This window comes from Pseudophryne corroboree, chromosome 5 (assembly GCF_028390025.1).
Source record: "Pseudophryne corroboree isolate aPseCor3 chromosome 5, aPseCor3.hap2, whole genome shotgun sequence".
In the NCBI taxonomy this organism is placed as follows: Eukaryota; Metazoa; Chordata; class Amphibia; order Anura; family Myobatrachidae; genus Pseudophryne; species Pseudophryne corroboree.
Genome location: NC_086448.1, coordinates 844,793,788 through 844,820,643, shown reverse-complemented (window position 1 = coordinate 844,820,643; position 26,856 = coordinate 844,793,788). Strand labels below are relative to the sequence as shown.

Genomic DNA, 26,856 nt, shown 5'->3' with positions numbered 1-26,856 from the left:
AACGATTAGGAGCCGCCATGTGACAGAATCACCCAATTAGGAGCCGCCATGTGACAGAATAACAACGATTAGGAGCCGCCATGTGACAGAATCACCCGATTAGGAGCCGCCATGTGACAGAACCACCCCGATTAGGAGCCGCCATGTGACAGAATCACCCCGATTAGGAGCCGCCATGTGACAGAATCACCCCGATTAGGAGCCGCCATGTGACAGAATCACCCCGATTAGGAGCTGCCATGTGACAGAATCACCCCGATTAGGAGCTGCTGTGAGACAGAATCGCCCAGATTAGGAGCTGCTGTGAGACAGAGTCGCCCAGATTAAGAGCCGCCATGTGACAGAATCACCCGATTAGGAGCCGCCATGTGACAGAATCACCCCGAATAAGAGCCGCCATGTGACAGAATCACCCCGATTATGTGACAAAATCACCCGATTAGGAGCTGCTGCGAGACAGAATCGACCCGATTAGGAGCTGCTGCAAGACAGAATCACCCCGATTAGGAGCCGCCATATGACAGAATCACCCCGATTAAGAGCCACCATGTGACAGAATCACCCAATTAGGAGCTGGCGTGAGACAGAATCACCCGATTAGGAGCCGCCATGTGACAAAATCACCCCGATTAAGAGCCGCCATGTGACAGAATCAACCGATTAAGAGCCGCCATGTGACAGAATCACCCGATTAAGAGCCGCCATGTGACAGAATCACCCGATTAGGAGCCGCCATGTGACAGAATCACCCCGATTAGGAGCCGCCATGGGACAGAATCACCACGATTAGGAGCCGCCATGTGACAGAATAACAACGATTAGGAGCCGCCATGTGACAGAATCACCCGATTAGGAGCCGCCATGGGACAGAATAACAACGATTAGGAGCCGCCATGTGACAGAATCACCCCGATTAGGAGCCGCCATGTGACAGAACCACCCCGATTAGGAGCCGCCAAGTGACAGAATCACCCCGATTAGGAGCCGCCATGTGACAGAATCACCCGATTAGGAGCTGCTGTGAGACAGAATCGCCCCGATTAGGAGCTGCTGTGAGACAGAGTTGCCCAGATTAAGAGCCGCAATGTGACAGAATCACCCCGATTAGGAGCCGCCATGTGACAGAATCACCCGATTAGGAGCTGCTGTGAGACAGAATCGCCCCGATTAGGAGCTGCCATGTGACAGAATCACCCCGATTAAGAGCCGCCATGTGACAGAATCACCCGATTAGGAGCCGCCATGTGACAGAATCACCCCGATTAAGAGCCGCCATGTGACAGAATCACCCCGATTAAGAGCCGCCATGTGACAGAATCACCCTGATTAGGAGCCGCCATGTGACAGAATCACCCCGATTAGGAGCCGCCATGTGACAGAATCACCCGATTAGGAGCTGCTGTGAGACAGAATCGCCCCGATTAGGAGCTGCTGCGAGACAGAATCGTCCCGATTAGGAGCCGCCATATGACAGAATCACCCCGATTAAGAGCCACCATGTGACAGAATCACCCGATTAGGAGCTGCTGTGAGACAGAATCACCCGATTAGGAGCCGCCTTGTGACAAAATCACCCCGATTAAGAGCCGCCATGTGACAGAATCACCCGATTAGGAGCCGCCATGTGACATAATCACCCCGATTAAGAGCCGCCATGTGACAGAATCACCCCGATTAGGAGCCGCCATGTGACAGAATCACCCCGATTAGGAGCCGCCATGTGACAGAATCACCCCGATTAGGAGCCGCCATGTGACAGAATCACCCCGATTAGGAACCGCCATGTGACAGAATCACCCCGATTAGGAGCCACCATGTGACAGAATCACCCCGATTAGGAGCCGCCATGTGACAGAATCACCCCGATTAGGAGCCGCCATGTGACAGAATCACCCCGATTAGGAGCCGCCATGTGACAGAATCACCCCGATTAGGAGCCGCCATGTGACAGAATCACCCCGATTAGGAGCCGCCATGTGACATAATCACCCCGATTAGGAGCCGCTATGTGACAGAATCACCCGATTAGGAGCTGCCGTGAGACAGAATCACCCGATTAGGAGCCGCCATGTGACAGAATCACAACGATTAGGAGCCGCCATGTGACAGAATCACCCCGATTAGGAGCCGCCATGTGACAGAATCACCCCGATTAGGAGCCGCCGTGAGACAGAATCACCCCGATTAGGAGCCGCCATGTGACAGAATCACCCTGATTAGGAGCCGCCATGTGACAGAATCACCCCGATTAGGAGCCGCCATGTGACAGAATCACCCCGATTAAGAGCCGCCATGTGACAGAATCACCCCGATTAGGAGCCGCCGTGAGACAGAATCACCCCGATTAGGAGCCACCATGTGACAGAATCACCTTGATTAGGAGCCGCCATGTGACAGAATCACCCCGATTAGGAGCCGCCATGTGACAGAATCACCCCGATTAGGAGCCGCCATGTGACAGAATCACCCCGATTAGGAGCCGCCATGTGACAGAATCACCCCGATTAGGAGCCACCGTGAGACAGAATCACCCCGATTAGGAGCCGCCATGTGACAGAATCGCCCCGATTAGGAGCCGCCATGTGACAGAATCACCCCGATAAGGAGCCGCCGTGAGACAATCACCCGATTAGGAGCCGCCATGTGACAGAATCGCCCGATTAGGAGCCGCCATGTGACAGAATCACCCCGATTAGGAGCCGCCATGTGACAGAATCACCCCGATTAGGAGCCGCCATGTGACAGAATCACCCCGATTAGGAGCCGCCATGTGACGGAATCACCCGATTAGGAGCCGCCATGTGACAGAATAACAACGATTAGGAGCCGCCATGTGACAGAATCACCCGATTAGGAGCCGCCATGTGACAGAATAACAACGATTAGGAGCCGCCATGTGACAGAATCACCCGATTAGGAGCCGCCATGTGACAGAACCACCTCGATTAGGAGCCGCCATGTGACAGAATCACCCCGATTTGGAGCCGCCATGTGACAGAATCACCCGATTAGGAGCTGCTGTGAGACAGAATCACCCGATTAGGAGCCGCCATGTGACAAAATCACCCCGATTAAGAGCCGCCATGTGACAGAATCACCCGATTAGGAGCCGCCATGTGACATAATCACCCCGATTAAGAGCCGCCATGTGACAGAATCACCCCGATTAGGAGCCGCCATGTGACAGAATCACCCTGATTAGGAGCCGCCGTGAGACAGAATCACCCCGATTAGGAGCCGCCATGTGACAGAATCACCCTGATTAGGAGCCGCCATGTGACAGAATCACCCCGATTAGGAGCCGCCATGTGACAGAATCACCCCGATTAGGAGCCGCCATGTGACAGAATCACCCCGATTAGGAGCCGCCGTGAGACAGAATCACCCCGATTAGGAGCCACCGTGAGACAGAATCACCCCGATTAGGAGCCGCCATGTGACAGAATCGCCCCGATTAGGAGCCGCCATGTGACAGAATCACCCCGATAAGGAGCCGCCGTGAGACAATCACCCGATTAGGAGCCGCCATGTGACAGAATCACCCCGATTAGGAGCCGCCATGTGACAGAATCACCCCGATTAGGAGCCGCCATGTGACAGAATCACCCCGATTAGGAGCCGCCATGTGACATAATCACCCCGATTAGGAGCCGCTATGTGACAGAATCACCCGATTAGGAGCCGCCGTGAGACAGAATCACCCGATTAGGAGCCGCCATGTGACAGAATCACAACGATTAGGAGCCGCCATGTGACAGAATCACCCCGATTAGGAGCCGCCATGTGACAGAATCACCCCGATTAGGAGCCGCCGTGAGACAGAATCACCCCGATTAGGAGCCGCCATGTGACAGAATCACCCTGATTAGGAGCCGCCATGTGACAGAATCACCCCGATTAGGAGCCGCCATGTGACAGAATCACCCCGATTAAGAGCCGCCATGTGACAGAATCACCCCGATTAGGAGCCGCCGTGAGACAGAATCACCCCGATTAGGAGCCACCATGTGACAGAATCACCTTGATTAGGAGCCGCCATGTGACAGAATCACCCCGATTAGGAGCCGCCATGTGACAGAATCACCCCGATTAGGAGCCGCCATGTGACAGAATCACCCCGATTAGGAGCCGCCATGTGACAGAATCACCCCGATTAGGAGCCACCGTGAGACAGAATCACCCCGATTAGGAGCCGCCATGTGACATAATCACCCCGATTAAGAGCCGCCATGTGACAGAATCACCCCGATTAGGAGCCGCCATGTGACAGAATCACCCCGATTAGGAGCCGCCATGTGACAGAATCACCCCGATTAGGAACCGCCATGTGACAGAATCACCCCGATTAGGAGCCACCATGTGACAGAATCACCCCGATTAGGAGCCGCCATGTGACAGAATCACCCCGATTAGGAGCCGCCATGTGACAGAATCACCCCGATTAGGAGCCGCCATGTGACAGAATCACCCCGATTAGGAGCCGCCATGTGACAGAATCACCCCGATTAGGAGCCGCCATGTGACATAATCACCCCGATTAGGAGCCGCTATGTGACAGAATCACCCGATTAGGAGCTGCCGTGAGACAGAATCACCCGATTAGGAGCCGCCATGTGACAGAATCACAACGATTAGGAGCCGCCATGTGACAGAATCACCCCGATTAGGAGCCGCCATGTGACAGAATCACCCCGATTAGGAGCCGCCGTGAGACAGAATCACCCCGATTAGGAGCCGCCATGTGACAGAATCACCCTGATTAGGAGCCGCCATGTGACAGAATCACCCCGATTAGGAGCCGCCATGTGACAGAATCACCCCGATTAAGAGCCGCCATGTGACAGAATCACCCCGATTAGGAGCCGCCGTGAGACAGAATCACCCCGATTAGGAGCCACCGTGTGACAGAATCACCTTGATTAGGAGCCGCCATGTGACAGAATCACCCCGATTAGGAGCCGCCATGTGACAGAATCACCCCGATTAGGAGCCGCCATGTGACAGAATCACCCCGATTAGGAGCCGCCATGTGACAGAATCACCCCGATTAGGAGCCACCGTGAGACAGAATCACCCCGATTAGGAGCCGCCATGTGACAGAATCGCCCCGATTAGGAGCCGCCATGTGACAGAATCACCCCGATAAGGAGCCGCCGTGAGACAATCACCCGATTAGGAGCCGCCATGTGACAGAATCGCCCGATTAGGAGCCGCCATGTGACAGAATCACCCCGATTAGGAGCCGCCATGTGACAGAATCACCCCGATTAGGAGCCGCCATGTGACAGAATCACCCCGATTAGGAGCCGCCATGTGACGGAATCACCCGATTAGGAGCCGCCATGTGACAGAATAACAACGATTAGGAGCCGCCATGTGACAGAATCACCCGATTAGGAGCCGCCATGTGACAGAATAACAACGATTAGGAGCCGCCATGTGACAGAATCACCCGATTAGGAGCCGCCATGTGACAGAATCGCCCGATTAGGAGCCGCCATGTGACAGAATCACCCCGATTAGGAGCCGCCATGTGACAGAATCACCCCGATTAGGAGCCGCCATGTGACAGAATCACCCCGATTAGGAGCCGCCATGTGACGGAATCACCCGATTAGGAGCCGCCATGTGACAGAATAACAACGATTAGGAGCCGCCATGTGACAGAATCACCCGATTAGGAGCCGCCATGTGACAGAATAACAACGATTAGGAGCCGCCATGTGACAGAATCACCCGATTAGGAGCCGCCATGTGACAGAACCACCTCGATTAGGAGCCGCCATGTGACAGAATCACCCCGATTTGGAGCCGCCATGTGACAGAATCACCCGATTAGGAGCTGCTGTGAGACAGAATCACCCGATTAGGAGCCGCCATGTGACAAAATCACCCCGATTAAGAGCCGCCATGTGACAGAATCACCCGATTAGGAGCCGCCATGTGACATAATCACCCCGATTAAGAGCCGCCATGTGACAGAATCACCCCGATTAGGAGCCGCCATGTGACAGAATCACCCCGATTAGGAGCCGCCATGTGACAGAATCACCCCGATTAGGAGCCACCATGTGACAGAATCACCCCGATTAGGAGCCGCCATGTGACAGAATCACCCCGATTAGGAGCCGCCATGTGACAGAATCACCCCGATTAGGAGCCGCCATGTGACAGAATCACCCCGATTAGGAGCCGCCATGTGACAGAATCACCCCGATTAGGAGCCGCTATGTGACAGAATCACCCGATTAGGAGCTGCAGTGAGACAGAATCACCCGATTAGGAGCCGCCATGTGACAGAATCACAACGATTAGGAGCCGCCATGTGACAGAATCACCCCGATTAGGAGCCGCCATGTGACAGAATCACCCTGATTAGGAGCCGCCGTGAGACAGAATCACCCCGATTAGGAGCCGCCATGTGACAGAATCACCCTGATTAGGAGCCGCCATGTGACAGAATCACCCCGATTAGGAGCCGCCATGTGACAGAATCACCCCGATTAGGAGCCGCCATGTGACAGAATCACCCCGATTAGGAGCCGCCGTGAGACAGAATCACCCCGATTAGGAGCCACCGTGAGACAGAATCACCCCGATTAGGAGCCGCCATGTGACAGAATCGCCCCGATTAGGAGCCGCCATGTGACAGAATCACCCCGATAAGGAGCCGCCGTGAGACAATCACCCGATTAGGAGCCGCCATGTGACAGAATCGCCCGATTAGGAGCCGCCATGTGACAGAATCACCCCGATTAGGAGCCGCCATGTGACAGAATCACCCCGATTAGGAGCCGCCATGTGACAGAATCACCCCGATTAGGAGCCGCCATGTGACGGAATCACCCGATTAGGAGCCGCCATGTGACAGAATAACAACGATTAGGAGCCGCCATGTGACAGAATCACCCGATTAGGAGCCGTCATGTGACAGAATAACAACGATTAGGAGCCGCCATGTGACAGAATCACCCGATTAGGTGCCGCCATGTGACAGAACCACCTCGATTGGAGCCGCCATGTGACAGAATCACCCCGATTAGGAGCCGCCATGTGACAGAATCACCCCGATTAGGAGCCGCCATGTGACAGAATCACCCCGATTAGGAGCCGCCATGTGACAGAATCACCCCGATTAGGAGCTGCTGTGAGACAGAGTCGCCCAGATTAAGAGCCGCCATGTGACAGAATCACCCCGATTAGGAGCCGCCATGTGACAGAATCACCCATTTAGGAGCTGCTGTGAGACAGAATCGCCCCGATTAGGAGCTGCCGGGAGACAGAATCACCCGATTAGGAGCCGCCATGTGACAGAATCACCCCGATTAAGAGCCGCAATGTGACAGAATCACCCGATTAGGAGCCGCCATGTGACAGAATCACCCCGATTAAGAGCCGCCATGTGACAGAATCACCCCGATTAAGAGCCGCCATGTGACAGAATCACTCCGATTATGTGACAGAATCACCCGATTAGGAGCTGCTGTGAGACAGAATCGCCCCGATTAGGAGCTGCTGCGAGACAGAATCACCCCGATTAAGAGCCACCATGTGACAGAATCACCCAATTAGGAGCTGGCGTGAGACAGAATCACCCGATTAGGAGCCGCCATATGACAAAATCACCCGATTAGGAGCCGCCATGTGACAGAACCACCTCGATTAGGAGCCGCCATGTGACAGAATCACCCCGATTAGGAGCCGCCATGTGACAGAATCACCCCGATTAGGAGCCGCCATGTGACAGAATCACCCCGATTAAGAGCCGCCATGTGACAGAATCAACCGATTAAGAGCCGCCATGTGACAGAATCACCCGATTAAGAGCCGCCATGTGACTGAATCACCCGATTAGGAGCCGCCATGTGACAGAATCACCCCGATTAGGAGCCGCCATGGGACAGAATCACCACGATTAGGAGCCGCCATGTGACAGAATAACAACGATTAGGAGCCGCCATGTGACAGAATCACCCGATTAGGAGCCGACATGGGACAGATAACAAAGATTACGAGCCGCCATGTGACAGAATCACCCCGATTAGGAGCCGCCATGTGACAGAACCACCCTGATTAGGAGCCGCCATGTGACAGAATCACCCCGATTAGGAGCCGCCATGTGACAGAATCACCCGATTAGGAGCTGCTGTGAGACAGAATCGCCCCGATTAGGAGCTGCTGTGAGACAGAGTCGCCCAGATTAAGAGCCGCCATGTGACAGAATCACCCCGATTAGGAGCCGCCATGTGACAGAATCACCCGATTAGGAGCTGCTGTGAGACAGAATCGCCCCGATTAGGAGCTGCCATGTGACAGAATCACCCCGATTAAGAGCCGCCATGTGACAGAATCACCCGATTAGGAGCCGCCATGTGACAGAATCACCCCGATTAAGAGCCGCCATGTGACAGAATCACCCCGATTAAGAGCCGCCATGTGACAGAATCACCCCGATTAGGAGCCGCCATGTGCCAGAATCACCCCGATTAGGAGCCGCCATGTGACAGAATCACCCGATTAGGAGCTGCTGTGAGACAGAATTGCCCCGATTAGGAGCTGCTGCGAGACAGAATCGCCCCGATTAGGAGCCGCCATATGACAGAATCACCCCGATTAAGAGCCACCATGTGACAGAATCACCCGATTAGGAGCTGCCGTGAGACAGAATCACCCGATTAGGAGCCGCCATGTGACAAAATCAGCCCGATTAAGAGCCGCCATGTGACAGAATCACCCGATTAGGAGCCGCCATGTGACATAATCACCCAGATTAAGAACCGCCATGTGACAGAATCACCCCGATTAAGAGCCGCCATGTGACAGAATCACCCGATTAGGAGCCGCCATGTGACATAATCACCCAGATTAAGAGCCGCCATGTGACAGAATCACCCCGATTAAGAGCCGCCATGTGACAGAATCACCCCGATTAAGAGCCGCCATGTGACAGAATCACCCCGATTAGGAGCGGCCATGTGACAGAATCACCCGATTAGGAGCTGCTGTGAGACAGAATCGCCCCGATTAGGAGCTGCCGGGAGACAGAATCACCCGATTAAGAGCCGCCATGTGACAGAATCACCCGATTAGGAGCCGCCATGTGACAGAATCACCCCTATTAAGAGCCGCCATCTGACAGAATCACCCCGATTAAGAGCCGCCATGTGACAGAATCACCCCGATTAGGAGCCGCCATGTGACAGAATCACCTCGATTAGGAGCCGTCATGTGACAGAATAACCCGATTAGGAGCTGCTGTGAGACAGAATCGCCCCGATTAGGAGCTGCTGCGAGACAGAATCGCCCCGATTAGGAGCCGCCATATGACAGAATCACCCCGATTAAGAGCCACCATGTGACAGAATCACCCGATTAGGAGCTGCCGTGAGACAGAATAACCCGATTAGGAGCCGCCATGTGACAAAATCAGCCCGATTAAGAGCCGCCATGTGACAGAATCACCCGATTAGGAGCCGCCATGTGACATAATCACCCAGATTAAGAGCCGCCATGTGACAGAATCACCCCGATTAAGAGCCGCCATGTGACAGAATCACCCGATTAGGAGCCGCCATGTGACAGAATCACCCCGATTAAGAGCCGCCATGTGACAGAATCACCCCGATTAAGAGCCGCCATGTGAAAGAATCACCCCAATTAGGAGCTGCCGTGAGACAGAGTCGCACAAATTAAAAGCCACCGTGTGGAATCCTCCTATTTGGGAGTATGGGTAAGACCCTTTTGGGCTACCCATAGTCCGCGGGGTAGTACCCTTGATCCCTGCCTGGAGGGTTCTATATGTATGTATATTTTGTATACATACATATATATTAAAAAAAAAACACTGTGTGACAGAATCATCCAGAATCACAGGCCAAGTGACATGCAGGAAAGTGGACTCACCTCTGCAGATGCGGTCCGTGGGGCTGTTCTTATAGTACCCTTGCCGGCAGTCACAGGTCACTAGCCCGGCGTGGCTCTCACACTCACTGGAGGATGGGTCACAGATCGCAAAGTCACAAAGGCTGAGACCTAGATAGAGGATGGGGAGTAATGATGATCTATCAAACTACTATAGACTCAGGGGGGTCACCTATAAAGGGTGGGTGTCTGATTTATGTACACTCATACGCCCATACAGGTACCCATACCCACATAATCTTCCCACTTCCACATAATGCCCTCACTCCTCTCCAACTTCATTTACCTCCACATTGCCATCCACCCAACACCTCTCCTTCCAGCTGATTACCTCCTCCCACTCCCACCCACTTCACTCAGCCAGTGACTGCCACCTCTCCCTCTGCCTGATTACCTCCTCCCAGCTCCACCCACCATCAGTGTAATTCCTATCACAGCTCCACCCATCATCACTATACACCCTATCACAGCTCCACCCATCATCAGTGTTACCCTGTCACAGCTCCACCCATCATCAGTGTACACCCTGTCACAGCTCCACCCATCATCAGTGTCACCCTATCACAGCTCCACCCATCATCAGTGTACACCCTATCACAGCTCCATCCACCAACTGTGTACACCCTATTACAGCTCCACCCATCATCAGTGTACACCCTATCACAGCTCCTCCCATCATCAGTGTACACCTTATCACAGCTCCACCCACCATCAATATACACCCATCATCAGTGTACACCCTGTCACAGCTCCACCCATCATCAGTGTCACCCTATCACAGCTCCACCCATCATCAGTGTACACCCTATCACAGCTCCACCCATCATCAGTGTGACCCTATCACAGCTCCACCCATCATCAGTGTACACCCTGTCACAGCTCCACCCACCATCAGTGTACACCCTGTCACAGCTCCACCCATCATCAGTGTCACCCTATTACAGCTCCACCCATCATCAGTGTACACCCTATCACAGCTCCACCCATCATCAGTGTACACCCTATCACAACTCCCCCCATCATCAGTGTACACCCTGTCACAGCTACACCCACCATCAGTGTACACCCTCTCACAGCTTCACCCATCATCAGTGTACACCCTATCACAGCTCCACCCACCAACTGTGCACACCCTATCACAGTTCCACCCATCATCCATATACGCCCTATCACAACTCCCCCCATCATCAGTGTACACCCTATCACAGCTCCACCCACCATCAGTATACACCCTATCATCAGTGTACACCCTGTCACAGCTCCACCAATCATCAGTGTACCCCCTATCACAGCTTCACCCATCATCAGTGTACACCCTATCACAGCTTCACCCATCATCAGTATACACCCTCTCACAGCTTCACCCATCATCACTGTACACTCTATCACAAGTCCATCCATCATTAGTGTACACCCTATCACTGCTCCACCCATCATCAGTGTACACCCTATCACAGCTCCTCCCACCATCAGTGTACACCCTATCACTGCTCCACCCATCATCAGTGTACACCCTATCACAGCTTTACCTATCATCAGTGTACACCCTATCACAGCTTCACCCATCATCAGTGTACACCCTATCACAGCTTCACCAATCATCAGTGTACACCCTATCACAAGTCCATCCATCATCAGTGTACACCCTATCACAGCTCCACCCATCATCAGTGTACACCCTATCACAGCTTTACCTATCATCAGTGTACACCCTATCACAGCTTCACCCATCATCAGTGTACACCCTATCACAGCTTCACCAATCATCAGTGTACACCCTATCACAAGTCCATTCATCATCAGTGTACAACCTATCACAGCTCCACCCATCATCAGTGTACACCCTATCACAGCTTCACCCATCATCAGTGTACACCCTATCACAGCTTTACCCATCATTAGTGTACACCCTATCACAGCTCCACCCATCATCAGTGTACACCCTATGACAAGTCCATCCATCAGTGTACACCCTATCACAGCTCCACCCATCAGTGTACACCCTATCACAGCTTCACCAATCATCACTATACACCCTATCACAGCTCCACCCATAATCAGTGTACACCCTATCACAGCTCAACCCATCATTAGTATACACCCTATCACAGCTCAACCCATCATTAGTATACACCCTATCACAGCTCCACACACCATCACTATACACTTATCACAGCTCCACCCATAATCAGTGTACACCCTATCACAGCTCCACCCATCATCACTATACACCCTATCACAGCTCCACCCATCATTACTATACACCCAATCACAGCTTCACACACTATCACTATTCACAATACACCCTATCACAGCTCCACCCACCATCACCATTCACTACACACCCTATTACAGCTCCACCCACCATCACTATACACCCTATCACAGCTCCACCCATCATCACTATACACCCTATCACAGCTCCACACACTATCACTTTTCACTATACACCCTATCACAGCTCCACCCACCATCACTATTCACTATACACCATATTACAGCTCCACCCACTATCACTATACACCCTATCACAGCTCCACCCATAATCAGTGTACACCCTATCACAGCTCCACCCATAATCAGTGTACACCCTATCACAGCTCCTCCCACCATCTGTATACACTCTATCACAGCTCCACCCATCATCACTATACACCCTATCACAGCTCCACTCATCATCACTATACACCCTATCACAGCTCCACTCATCATCACTATACACCCTATCACAGCTCCACCCATCATCACTATACACCCTATCACAGCTCCACCCATCATCACTATACACCCTATCACAGCTCCACCCATCATCACTATACACCCTATCACAGCTCCACCCATCATCACTATACACCCTATCACAGCTCCACCCATCATCACTATACATCCTATCACAGCTCCACCCATCATCATTATACACCCTATCACAGCTCCTCCCATCATCACTATACACCCTATCACAGCTCCACCCATCATCATTATACACCCTATCACAGCCCCATCCATCATCACTATACACCCTATCACAGCTCCACCCATCATCACTATATACCCTATCACAGCTCCACCCATCATCATTATACACCCTATCACAGCTCCACCCATTATCACTATACACCCTATCACAGCTCCACCCATCATTATACACCCTATCACAGCTCCACTCATCATCACTATACACCCTATCACAGCTCCACCCATCATCACTATACACTCTCACAGCTCCACCCATCATCACTATACACCCTATCACAGCTCCACTCATCACTATACACCCTATCACAGCTCCACCCATCATCACTATACACCCTATCACAGCTCCACTCATCATCACTATACACCCTATCACAGCTCCACCCATCATCACTATACACCCTATCACAGCTCCACCCATCATCACTATACACCCTATCACAGCTCCACTCATCACTATACACTCTATCACAGCTCCACCCATCATCACTATACACCCTATCACAGCTCCACCCAGCATCACTATACACCCTATCACAGCTCCACCCATCATCACTATACACCCTATCACAGCTCAACCCATCATCACTATACACCCTATCACAGCTCCACCCATCATCACTATACATCCTATCACAGCTCCACCCATCATCACTATACACCCTATCACAGCTCCACCCATCATCACTATACATCCTATCACAGCTCCACCCATCATCACTATACACCCTATCACAGCTCAACCCATCATCACTATACACCCTATCACAGCTCCACCCATCATCACTATACATCCTATCACAGCTCCACCCATCATCACTATACACCCTATCACAGCTCAACCCATCATCACTATACACCCTATCACAGCTCCACCCATCATCACTATACATCCTATCACAGCTCCACCCATCATCACTATACACCCTATCACAGCTCCACCCATCATCACTATACATCCTATCACAGCTCCACCCATCATCACTATACACCCTATCACAGCTCAACCCATCATCACTATACACCCTATCACAGCTCCACCCATCATCACTATACATCCTATCACAGCTCCACCCATCATCACTATACACCCTATCACAGCTCAACCCATCATCACTATACACCCTATCACAGCTCCACCCATCATCACTATACATCCTATCACAGCTCCACCCATCATCACTATACATCCTATCACAGCTCAACCCATCATCACTATACACCCTATTACAGCTCCACCCATCATCACTATACATCCTATCACAGCTCCACCCATCATCACTATACATCCTATCACAGCTCAACCCATCATCACTATACACCCTATCACAGCTCCACCCATCATCACTATACACCCTATCACAGCTCCACCCATCATCACTATACACCCTATCACAGCTCCACCCATCATCACTATACACTCTATCACAGCTCCACCCATCATCACTATACACTCTATCACAGCTCCACCCACCATCACTATTCACTATACACCCTATTACAGCTCCATCCATCATCACTGTACACCCTATTATAGCTCCACCCATCATCACTATACACCCTATCACAGCTCCACCCAGCATCACTATACACCCTATCACAGCTCCACCCATCATCAGTGTACACCCTATCACAGCTCCACCCATCATCACTATACACCCTATCACAGCTCCACCCATCATCACTATACATCCTATCACAGCTCCACCCACCATCACTATACACCCTATTACAGCTCCATCCATCATCAGTGTACACCCTATCACAGCTCCACCCATCATCACTATACACCCTATCACAGCTCCACCCATCATCACTATACATCCTATCACAGCTCCACCCATCATCACTATACATCCTATCACAGCTCCACCCACCATCACTATTCACTATACACCCTATTACAGCTCCATCCATCATCACTATACACCCTATCACAGCTCCACCCATCATCACTATACACCCTATTATAGCTCCACCCATCATCACTATACACCCTATCACAGCTCCACCCATCATCACTATACACCCTATCACAGCTCCACCCATCATCACTATACACCCTATCACAGCTCAACCCATCATCACTATACACCCTATCACAGCTCCACCCATCATCACTATACATCCTATCACAGCTCCACCCATCATCACTATACACCCTATCACAGCTCAACCCATCATCACTATACACCCTATCACAGCTCCACCCATCATCACTATACATCCTATCACAGCTCCACCCATCATCACTATACACCCTATCACAGCTCCACCCATCATCACTATACATCCTATCACAGCTCCACCCATCATCACTATACACCCTATCACAGCTCAACCCATCATCACTATACACCCTATCACAGCTCCACCCATCATCACTATACATCCTATCACAGCTCCACCCATCATCACTATACACCCTATCACAGCTCAACCCATCATCACTATACACCCTATCACAGCTCCACCCATCATCACTATACATCCTATCACAGCTCCACCCATCATCACTATACATCCTATCACAGCTCAACCCATCATCACTATACACCCTATTACAGCTCCACCCATCATCACTATACATCCTATCACAGCTCCACCCATCATCACTATACATCCTATCACAGCTCAACCCATCATCACTATACACCCTATCACAGCTCCACCCATCATCACTATACATCCTATCACAGCTCCACCCATCATCACTATACATCCTATCACAGCTCCACCCATCATCACTATACATCCTATCACAGCTCAACCCATCATCACTATACACCCTATCACAGCTCCACCCATCATCACTATACACCCTATCACAGCTCCACCCATCATCACTATACACCCTATCACAGCTCCACCCATCATCACTATACACTCTATCACAGCTCCACCCATCATCACTATACACTCTATCACAGCTCCACCCACCATCACTATTCACTATACACCCTATTACAGCTCCATCCATCATCACTGTACACCCTATTATAGCTCCACCCATCATCACTATACACCCTATCACAGCTCCACCCAGCATCACTATACACCCTATCACAGCTCCACCCATCATCAGTGTACACCCTATCACAGCTCCACCCATCATCACTATACACCCTATCACAGCTCCACCCATCATCACTATACATCCTATCACAGCTCCACCCACCATCACTATACACCCTATTACAGCTCCATCCATCATCAGTGTACACCCTATCACAGCTCCACCCATCATCACTATACACCCTATCACAGCTCCACCCATCATCACTATACATCCTATCACAGCTCCACCCATCATCACTATACATCCTATCACAGCTCCACCCACCATCACTATTCACTATACACCCTATTACAGCTCCATCCATCATCACTATACACCCTATCACAGCTCCACCCATCATCACTATACACCCTATTATAGCTCCACCCATCATCACTATACACCCTATCACAGCTCCACCCATCATCACTATACACCCTATCACAGCTCCACCCATCATCACTATACACCCTATCACAGCTCCACCCACCATCACTGTTCACTATACACCCTATTACAGCTCCACCCATCATCAGTGTACACCCTATCACAGCTCCTCCCACCATCACTATACACCCTATCACAGCTCCACCCACTATCACTATACACCCTATCACAGCTCCACCCATCATCAGTGTACACCCTATCACAGCTCCTCCCATCATCTGTATACACCCTATCACAGATCCACCCATCATCACTATACACCCTATCACAGCTCCACCCATCATCACTATACACCCTATCACAGCTCCACCCATCATCACTATACACCCTATCACAGCTCCACCCATCATCACTATACACCCTATCACAGCTCCACCCATTATCACTATACACCCTATCACAGCTCCACCCATCATCACTATACACCCTATCACAGCTCCACCCATCATCACTATACACCCTATCACAGCTCCACCCATCATCACTATACACTCTCACCCACTCAGGCCCCACATTTTATAATGAGGACCTTAAATTCAATATAAAACCTGAATCTCCTATATCATAGGTTCTCAAACTCGGTCCTCAGGACCCCACACGGTGCATATTTTGCAGGTCTCCTCACAGAATTACAAGTGAAATAATTAGCTCCACCTGTGGACCTTTTAAAATGTGTCAGTGAGTAATTAATACACCTGTGCACCTGCTGGGTTACCTGCAAAACATGCACTGTGTGGGGTCCTGAGGACCGAGTTTGAGTACGTGTCCTATATAATAGCCCAGATCTGTCACTCTGTGACTGTGTGTATAATGCTGGGGGTGGCTAGGAGCTCTCATTGGGTTAGCAGCAGGGCTATCACACACAGTCCACAGCTGATTGGGCGAGAAACGCCCTCCCACACTGGTTGCATCCAATGGGAGGCTCTGCCCTTTGTCTGCCCTTTGGCTGCTGTGTGTTCCCAGAGCAGGATTAACAATGGGGCTGATGGAGGAAAAATAGGATTTTAATTACCTACCGGTAAATCCTTTTCTCGTAGTCCATAGAGGATGCTGGGGTCCACATTAGTACCATGGGGTATAGACGGTTCCCATGGGAGCCATGGGCACTTTAAGAGTTTAATAGTGTGGGCTGGCTTCTCCCTCTATGCCCCTCATACCAGACCCAGTCTAGAAACTGTGCCCGAGGAGACCGACATACTTCGAGAGAAGTAATTACACAGATAGTGGCGAGATTCATACCAGCTCACACATAACAGAAAACCAAGCTAATTAGCTTGAAACAATGCAGCAACGGCTGAACAACAGTACTTAAGTTACTTAAGTAACAATGCAGTACTGAACCAAGTAACAACTGCAGGAAAACAAAGCACTGGGCGGGCGCCCAGCATCCTCTACGGACTATGGGGGTCATTCCGAGTTGTTCGCTCGCAAGCTGCTTTTAGCAGCTTTGCACACGCTAAGCCGCCGCCTACTGGGAGTGAATCTTAGCATAGTAAAATTGCGAACGAAAGATTCTCAAAATTGCGATTACACACCTCTTAGCAGTTTCTGATACTTCAACCTTACTCGGCATCTGCGATCAGTTCAGTGCTTGTCGTTCCTGGTTTGACGTCATAAACACACCCAGCGTTCGGCCAGACACTCCTCCGTTTCTCCAGCCACTCCCGCGTTTTTCCCAGAAACGGTAACGTTTTTTCCCACACGCCCATAAAACGGCCTGTTTCCGCCCAGAAACACCCACTTCCTGTCAATCACACTCCGATCGCCTGAACGAAGAAAAAGCCGTGAGTAAAATACCTAACTGTATAGCAAATTTACTTGGCGCAGTCGCAGTGCGAACATTGCGCATGCGCACTAAGCGGAAAATCGCTGCGATGCGAAAAAAATTACCGAGCGACCAACTCGGAATAACCCCCTATGAGAAAAGGATTTACCGGTAGGTAATTAAAATCCTATTTTCTCTTACGTCCTAGAGGATGCTGGGGTCCACATCAGTACCATGGGGATGTACCAAAGTTCCCAGTACGGGAGGGAGAGTGCGGAGGCTCCTGCAGAACTGATTGACCAAACGTAAGGTCCTCAGAGGCCAAAGTATCAAACTTGTAGAACTTAGCAAACGTGTTTTGCAGACCAAGTAGCCGCTCTGCAAAGCTGTAAAGCCGAGACACCCCGGGCAGCTGCCCAGGAAGAACCCATTTTATGAGTAGAGTGGGCCTTAACAGAATTTGGACACGGCAATCTTGCCGTAGAATAAGCATGCTGGATAGTGAACCTGATCCAGCAAGAAATCATCTGCATAGAAGCAGGATAACCAATTTTGTTGGGATCATAAAGGACATACAGAGAGTCCGACTTTCTGTGACGAGAAGTTCTCTTCGCATAAATCTTCAAAGCCCTCACAACATCCAAGGACTTTGAGGTAATTGAGGAATCAGTAGCCACTGGCACCACAATAGGTTGGTTGATATGAAAATCCGACACAACCTTCGGAAGAAACTGCTGACGCGTCCTGAGCTCAGCTCTATCTTCATGAAAAATTAAGTAGGGGCTCTAGCAGGACAATGCCCCCAGTTCTGACACACGTCTAGCAGATGCTAATGCCAACAGTGTGACCGCCTTCCAAGTAAGAAACTTGACCTCAAACTCCTGTAAAGGCTCAAAACAATCTGATTGCAGGAACTGCAACACCATGTTAAGATCCCAAGGTGCTGTAGGAGGCACAAAGGGAGGTTGGATGTGCAGAACCCCTTTCAAGAAAGTCTGAACCTAAGGGAGGGCAGCCAATTGTTTCTTGAAGAAAATGGACAAGGACGAAATCTGGACTTTGATGGAGCCCAGGCGCAAGCCCACATCCACCCCTGCTTGCAGGAAGAGGAGGAAACGTCCCAGTTGAAACTCCACCATAGGAAACTTATTGGATTCACACCAAGACACATACTTTTTCCAAATCTGATGGTAATAGTTTGACGTTACTCCTTTCCTAGCCTGTATCGGGGTAGGAATAACTTTGTTCGGAATCCCCTTCCGAGCTAAGATCTGGCGTTCAACCTCCATGCCGTCAAACGTAGCCGGCGTAAGTCTTGACGACCCCTGTTGCAGAAGGTCCTCCCGAAGAGGAAGAAGCCTCGGATCTTCCAGCAGTAACTCCAGAAGATCCGCATACCAAGCCGTTCTTGGCCAGTCTGGAGCAATGAGGATCGCCTGAACTCTTGTTCTTTTGATTATTTTGGGAAACCTTGGGATGAGTGGAAGTGGAGGGGAACACATACACTGACCGGAACACCCACGGTGTTACCAGGGTGTCCACCGCCACCACTTGTGGATCCCTCAACCTGGAACAATACCTCTGAAGCTTCTTGTTGAGGCGTGAGGCCATCATGTCTATTTGAGGTACGCCCCAAATACTGGTCACCTCTGCGAACACCTCTGGATGGAGGCCCCACTCTCCTGGATGGAGATCGTGTCTGCTGAGGAAGTCCGCTTCCCAGTTGTCCACTCCGGTATGAAGATTGCTGACAGCGCAGCCGCGTGATTTTCCGCCCAGAGGAGGATTCTTGTTACCTCTGACATTGCAGCTCTGCTCTTCGTTCCGCCTTGTCGGTTTATGTAGGCCGACTGAACTTGAATGGCCCGATCTTTTAGAAGAAGTGCCGCCTATAGAAGACCGTTGTACACAGCTCTTAGTTCCAGAATGTATATCAGAAGGATGGATTCCAGACTTGACCACCTTCCTTGGAAGTTTCCCCCTGGGTTACTGCTCCCCAACCTCTGGGACTTGCATCCGTGGTTAGGAGGCTCCAATTCTGAATCCCGTACCTGCGGCCCGCTAGTAGGTGAGAAGTTTGCAGCCACCAGAGGAGCGAGATTCTGGCTTTCGGTGACAGACGTATCCTCTGGTGCATGTGAAGATGAGAACCCGACCATTTGTCCAGGAGATCCAGCTGGAAAGACCTGCATGAAATCTTCCGTACTGTAGAGCCTCGTATGAGGCAACCATCTTCCCCAGAAGGCGAATGCACTGATGAACCGATACCCGGGCTGGCTTCAGGACATCCCGGACCATTGTTTGTATCACCAATGCTTTCTCCTCCGGCAGAAACACCCTCTGTACTTCCATGTCGAGGATCATCCCAGGAAGGACAATCTCCTTGTCGGTTCCCGATGCACCTTTGGAAGATTCAGGATCCACCCATGATCCTGGAGTATTTCAGTTGAGAGCGCAATGCTCTGCAACAGCTTTTCCTTGGAAGACGCTTTTATCAGCAGATCGTCCAGGTAAGGAATTATCCGCCATTATCTTGGTGAACACTCTTGGTGCCGTGGAGAGGCCAAACGGCAGCGTCTGGAACTGATAGTGACAGTCCAGCAGCGCAAATCTGAGATAAGCCTGGTGAGGCGGCCAGATCGGAATATGAAGGTACACATCCTTGATATCCAGGGATACCAAGAATTCCCCCTCCTCCAGACCTGAGATCACTGCTCTCAGAGACTCCATCTTGAATTTGAATTCCCTTAAGTAGGGGTTCAAAGACTTTAGGTTTAATATCGGTCTTACCGAACCGTCCGGTTTCGGTACCACAAACAGGTTTTAATAATAACCTTTGGGATGTAGGTGAGGTGGAACTGGAACTGGAACAATTACGTTTGACCTTAGTAATTTTTGAATGGCTTCCTGTAGGATAGCACTTTCTGTCAGCGAAGCTCTTATCTTAGACATATTGTAGCAAGGAGCCATTATCATGTGGCTCCTTGCTGATTAATCATAGACCCAGATTGGGGTATTGGAGGTGTGAGGCGTGGTGCCTCTGGACTGGCTGAGCTGGATGGCTTTAGCATGACATACCTTTACATTCTATTAACACATTTCACTTGTTAATTTTTTAACACTATTTCTCTATTTTAATTACATCTCATGTAGAGATGAGCGGGTTCGGTTTCTCTGAATCCGAACCCGCCCGAACTTCATGGTTTTTTTCACGGGTCCGAGCAGACTCGGATCCTCCCGCCTTGCTCGGTTAACCCGAGCGCGCCCGAACGTCATCATGACGCTGTCGGATTCTCGCGAGACTCGGATTCTATATAAGGAGCCGCGCGTCGCCGCCATTTTCACACGTGCATTGAGATTGATAGTGAGAGGACGTGGCTGGCGTCCTCTCCATTTAGATTATAAGAGAGAGAGATTTACTGGAGTTTAGGACTAGGAGGAGTACTGTAGAAGTGTAGAGAGTGCAGAGAGTTTACTAGTGAGTGACCACCAGACAGTGCAGTTTATTTAATATATCCGTTCTCTCCCTGAAAAAAGCGATACACACAGTGACTCAGTCACATACCATATCTGTGTGCACTGCTCAGGCTCAGCCCAGTGTGCTGCATCATCTATATATATTATATATCTGTCTGACTGCTCAGCTCACACAGCTTATAATTGTGGGGGAGACTGGGGAGCACTGCAGTGCCAGTTATAGGTTATAGCAGGAGCCAGGAGTACATAATATTATATAGTGAGTGACCACCAGACAGTGCAGTTTATTTAATATATCCGTTCTCTGCCTGAGAAAAGCGATACACACAGTGACTCAGTCACATACCATATCTGTGTGCACTGCTCAGGCTCAGCCCAGTGTGCTGTATCATCTATATATATTATATATCTGTCTGACTGCTCAGCTCACACAGCTTATAATTGTGGGGGAGACTGGGGAGCACTGCAGTGCCAGTTATAGGTTATAGCAGGAGCCAGGAGTACATAATATTATATTAAAATTAAACAGTGCACACTTTTGCTGCAGGAGTGCCACTGCCAGTGTGACTGACCAGTGACCTGACCACACTGACCACCAGTATAGTTAGTAGTATACTTATATTGTGATTGCCTGAAAAAGTTAAACACTCGTCGTGTGACTTCACTTGTGTGTTGTTGTTTTTTTTATTCTATAAAAATAAAACTCATTCTGCTGACAGACAGTGTCCAGCAGGTCCGTCATTATATAATATATAATATATACCTGTCCGGCTGCAGTAGTGATATATATATATTTTTTATATCATTTATCATCCAGTCGCAGCAGACACAGTACGGTAGTTCACGGCTGTGGCTACCTCTGTGTCTGCACTCGGCAGACAGTCCGTCCATAATTGTATACCACCTAACCGTGGTTTTTTTTTCTTCTTTATACATACATACTACTACGACATCTCTTTATCAACCAGTCTATATTAGCAGCAGACACAGTACAGTACGGTAGTTCACGGCTGTGGCTACCTCTGTGTCTGCACTCGGCAGGCAGTCCGTCCATAATTGTATACCACCTAACCGTGGGTTTTTTTTCTTTCTTCTTTATACATACATAGTTACATAGACATCTCTTTATCAACCAGTCTATATTAGCAGCAGACACAGTACAGTACGGTAGTTCACGGCTGTGGCTACCTCTGTGTCTGCACTCGGCAGGCAGTCCGTCCATAATTGTATACCACCTAACCGTGGTTTTTTTTTCTTTCTTCTTTATACATACATAGTTACATAGACATCTCTTTATCAACCAGTCTATATTAGCAGCAGACACAGTACAGTATGGTAGTTCACGGCTGTGGCTACCTCTGTGTCTGCACTCGGCAGGCAGTCCGTCCATAATTGTATACCACCTAACCGTGGTTTTTTTTTCTTTCTTCTTTATACATACATACTACTACGACATCTCTTTATCAACCAGTCTATATTATTAGCAGCAGACACAGTACAGTACGGTAGTTCACGGCTGTGGCTACCTCTGTGTCTGCACTCGGCAGGCAGTCCGTCCATAATTGTATACCACCTAACCGTGTTTTTTTTTTCTTTCTTCTTTATACATACATAGTTACATAGACATCTCTTTATCAACCAGTCTATATTAGCAGCAGACACAGTACAGTACGGTAGTTCACGGCTGTGGCTACCTCTGTGTCTGCACTCGGCAGGCAGTCCATAATTGTATACTAGTATCCATCTCCATTGTTTACCTGAGGTGCCTTTTAGTTGTGCCTATTAAAATATGGAGAACAAAAATGTTGAGGTTCCAAAATTAGGGAAAGATCAAGATCCACTTCCACCTTGTGCTGAAGCTGCTGCCACTAGTCATGGCCGAGACGATGAAATGCCAGCAACGTCGTCTGCCAAGGCCGATGCCCAATGTCATAGTACAGAGCATGTCAAATCCAAAACACCAAATATCAGAAAAAAAAGGACTCCAAAACCTAAAATAAAATTGTCGGAGGAGAAGCGTAAACTTGCCAATATGCCATTTACGACACGGAGTGGCAAGGAACGGCTGAGGCCCTGGCCTATGTTCATGGCTAGTGGTTCAGCTTCACATGAGGATGGAAGCACTCAGCCTCTCGCTAGAAAAATGAAAAGACTCAAGCTGGCAAAAGCAGCACAGCAAAGAACTGTGCATTCTTCGAAATCCCAAATCCACAAGGAGAGTCCAATTGTGTCGGTTGCGATGCCTGACCTTCCCAACACTGGACGTGAAGAGCATGCGCCTTCCACCATTTGCACGCCCCCTGCAAGTGCTGGAAGGAGCACCCGCAGTCCAGTTCCTGATAGTCAGATTGAAGATGTCAGTGTTGAAGTACACCAGGATGAGGAGGATATGGGTGTTGCTGGCGCTGGGGAGGAAATTGACCAGGAGGATTCTGATGGTGAGGTGGTTTGTTTAAGTCAGGCACCCGGGGAGACACCTGTTGTCCGTGGGAGGAATATGGCCGTTGACATGCCAGGTGAAAATACCAAAAAAATCAGCTCTTCGGTGTGGAGGTATTTCACCAGAAATGCGGACAACAGGTGTCAAGCCGTGTGTTCCCTTTGTCAAGCTGTAATAAGTAGGGGTAAGGACGTTAACCACCTCGGAACATCCTCCCTTATACGTCACCTGCAGCGCATTCATAATAAGTCAGTGACAAGTTCAAAAACTTTGGGTGACAGCGGAAGCAGTCCACTGACCAGTAAATCCCTTCCTCTTGTAACCAAGCTCACGCAAACCACCCCACCAACTCCCTCAGTGTCAATTTCCTCCTTCCCCAGGAATGCCAATAGTCCTGCAGGCCATGTCACTGGCAATTCTGACGATTCCTCTCCTGCCTGGGATTCCTCCGATGCATCCTTGCGTGTAACGCCTACTGCTGCTGGCGCTGCTGTTGTTGCTGCTGGGAGTCGATGGTCATCCCAGAGGGGAAGTCGTAAGCCCACTTGTACTACTTCCAGTAAGCAATTGACTGTTCAACAGTCCTTTGCGAGGAAGATGAAATATCACAGCAGTCATCCTGCTGCAAAGCGGATAACTGAGGCCTTGACAACTATGTTGGTGCTAGACGTGCGTCCGGTATCCGCCGTTAGTTCACAGGGAACTAGACAATTTATTGAGGCAGTGTGCCCCCGTTACCAAATACCATCTAGGTTCCACTTCTCTAGGCAGGCGATACCGAGAATGTACACGGACGTCAGAAAAAGACTCACCAGTGTCCTAAAAAATGCAGTTGTACCCAATGTCCACTTAACCACGGACATGTGGACAAGTGGAGCAGGGCAGGGTCAGGACTATATGACTGTGACAGCCCACTGGGTAGATGTATGGACTCCCGCCGCAAGAACAGCAGCGGCGGCACCAGTAGCAGCATCTCGCAAACGCCAACTCTTTCCTAGGCAGGCTACGCTTTGTATCACCGCTTTCCAGAATACGCACACAGCTGAAAACCTCTTACGGCAACTGAGGAAGATCATCGCGGAATGGCTTACCCCAATTGGACTCTCCTGTGGATTTGTGGCATCGGACAACGCCAGCAATATTGTGTGTGCATTAAATATGGGCAAATTCCAGCACGTCCCATGTTTTGCACATACCTTGAATTTGGTGGTGCAGAATTTTTTAAAAAACGACAGGGGCGTGCAAGAGATGCTGTCGGTGGCCAGAAGAATTGCGGGACACTTTCGGCGTACAGGCACCACGTACAGAAGACTGGAGCACCACCAAAAACTACTGAACCTGCCCTGCCATCATCTGAAGCAAGAAGTGGTAACGAGGTGGAATTCAACCCTCTATATGCTTCAGAGGTTGGAGGAGCAGCAAAAGGCCATTCAAGCCTATACAATTGAGCACGATATAGTAGGTGGAATGCACCTGTCTCAAGCGCAGTGGAGAATGATTTCAACGTTGTGCAAGGTTCTGATGCCCTTTGAACTTGCCACACGTGAAGTCAGTTCAGACACTGCCAGCCTGAGTCAGGTCATTCCCCTCATCAGGCTTTTGCAGAAGAAGCTGGAGACATTGAAGGAGGAGCTAACACGGAGCGATTCCGCTAGGCATGTGGGACTTGTGGATGGAGCCCTTAATTCGCTTAACAAGGATTCACGGGTGGTCAATCTGTTGAAATCAGAGCACTACATTTTGGCCACCGTGCTCGATCCTAGATTTAAAGCCTACCTTGGATCTCTCTTTCCGGCAGACACAAGTCTGCTGGGGTTGAAAGACCTGCTGGTGACAAAATTGTCAAGTCAAGCGGAACGCGACCTGTCAACATCTCCTCCTTCACATTCTCCCGCAACTGGGGGTGCGAGGAAAAGGCTCAGAATTCCGAGCCCACCCGCTGGCGGTGATGCAGGGCAGTCTGGAGCGACTGCTGATGCTGACATCTGGTCCGGACTGAAGGACCTGACAACGATTACGGACATGTCGTCTACTGTCACTGCATATGATTCTCTCAACATTGATAGAATGGTGGAGGATTATATGAGTGACCGCATCCAAGTAGGCACGTCACACAGTCCGTACTTATACTGGCAGGAAAAAGAGGCAATTTGGAGGCCCTTGCACAAACTGGCTTTATTCTACCTAAGTTGCCCTCCCACAAGTGTGTACTCCGAAAGAGTGTTTAGTGCCGCCGCTCACCTTGTCAGCAATCGGCGTACGAGGTTACGTCCAGAAAATGTGGAGAAGATGATGTTCATTAAAATGAATTATAATCAATTCCTCCGCGGAGACATTGACCAGCAGCAATTGCCTCCACAAAGTACACAGGGAGCTGAGATGGTGGATTCCAGTGGGGACGAATTGATAATCTGTGAGGAGGGGGATGTACACGGTGATATATCGGAGGGTGAAGATGAGGTGGACATCTTGCCTCTGTAGAGCCAGTTTGTGCAAGGAGAGATTAATTGCTTCTTTTTTGGGGGGGGTCCAAACCAACCCGTCATATCAGTCACAGTCGTGTGGCAGACCCTGTCACTGAAATGATGGGTTGGTTAAAGTGTGCATGTCCTGTTTTGTTTATACAACATAAGGGTGGGTGGGAGGGCCCAAGGACAATTCCATCTTGCACCTCTTTTTTCTTTTCTTTTTCTTTGCATCATGTGTTGATTGGGGAGGGTTTTTTGGAAGGGACATCCTGCGTGACACTGCAGTGCCACTCCTAAATGGGCCCGG

The 26,856-nt window shown here is 50.1% G+C and overlaps 1 protein-coding gene across 1 annotated transcript in view; it reads right to left on the bottom strand.

Moving 5' to 3' along the window:
• LOC134929703 (protein HEG-like) overlaps nucleotides 1-26,856 on the bottom strand; it is a 70,265-nt gene that overhangs the window by 24,357 nt on the left and 19,052 nt on the right. Inside the window, exon 3 of the mRNA XM_063925281.1 lies at nucleotides 9,904-10,061. Within this exon, the coding sequence (XP_063781351.1) occupies nucleotides 9,904-10,061 (158 nt within the window). The remainder of the gene's footprint in view (nucleotides 1-9,903; nucleotides 10,062-26,856) is intronic.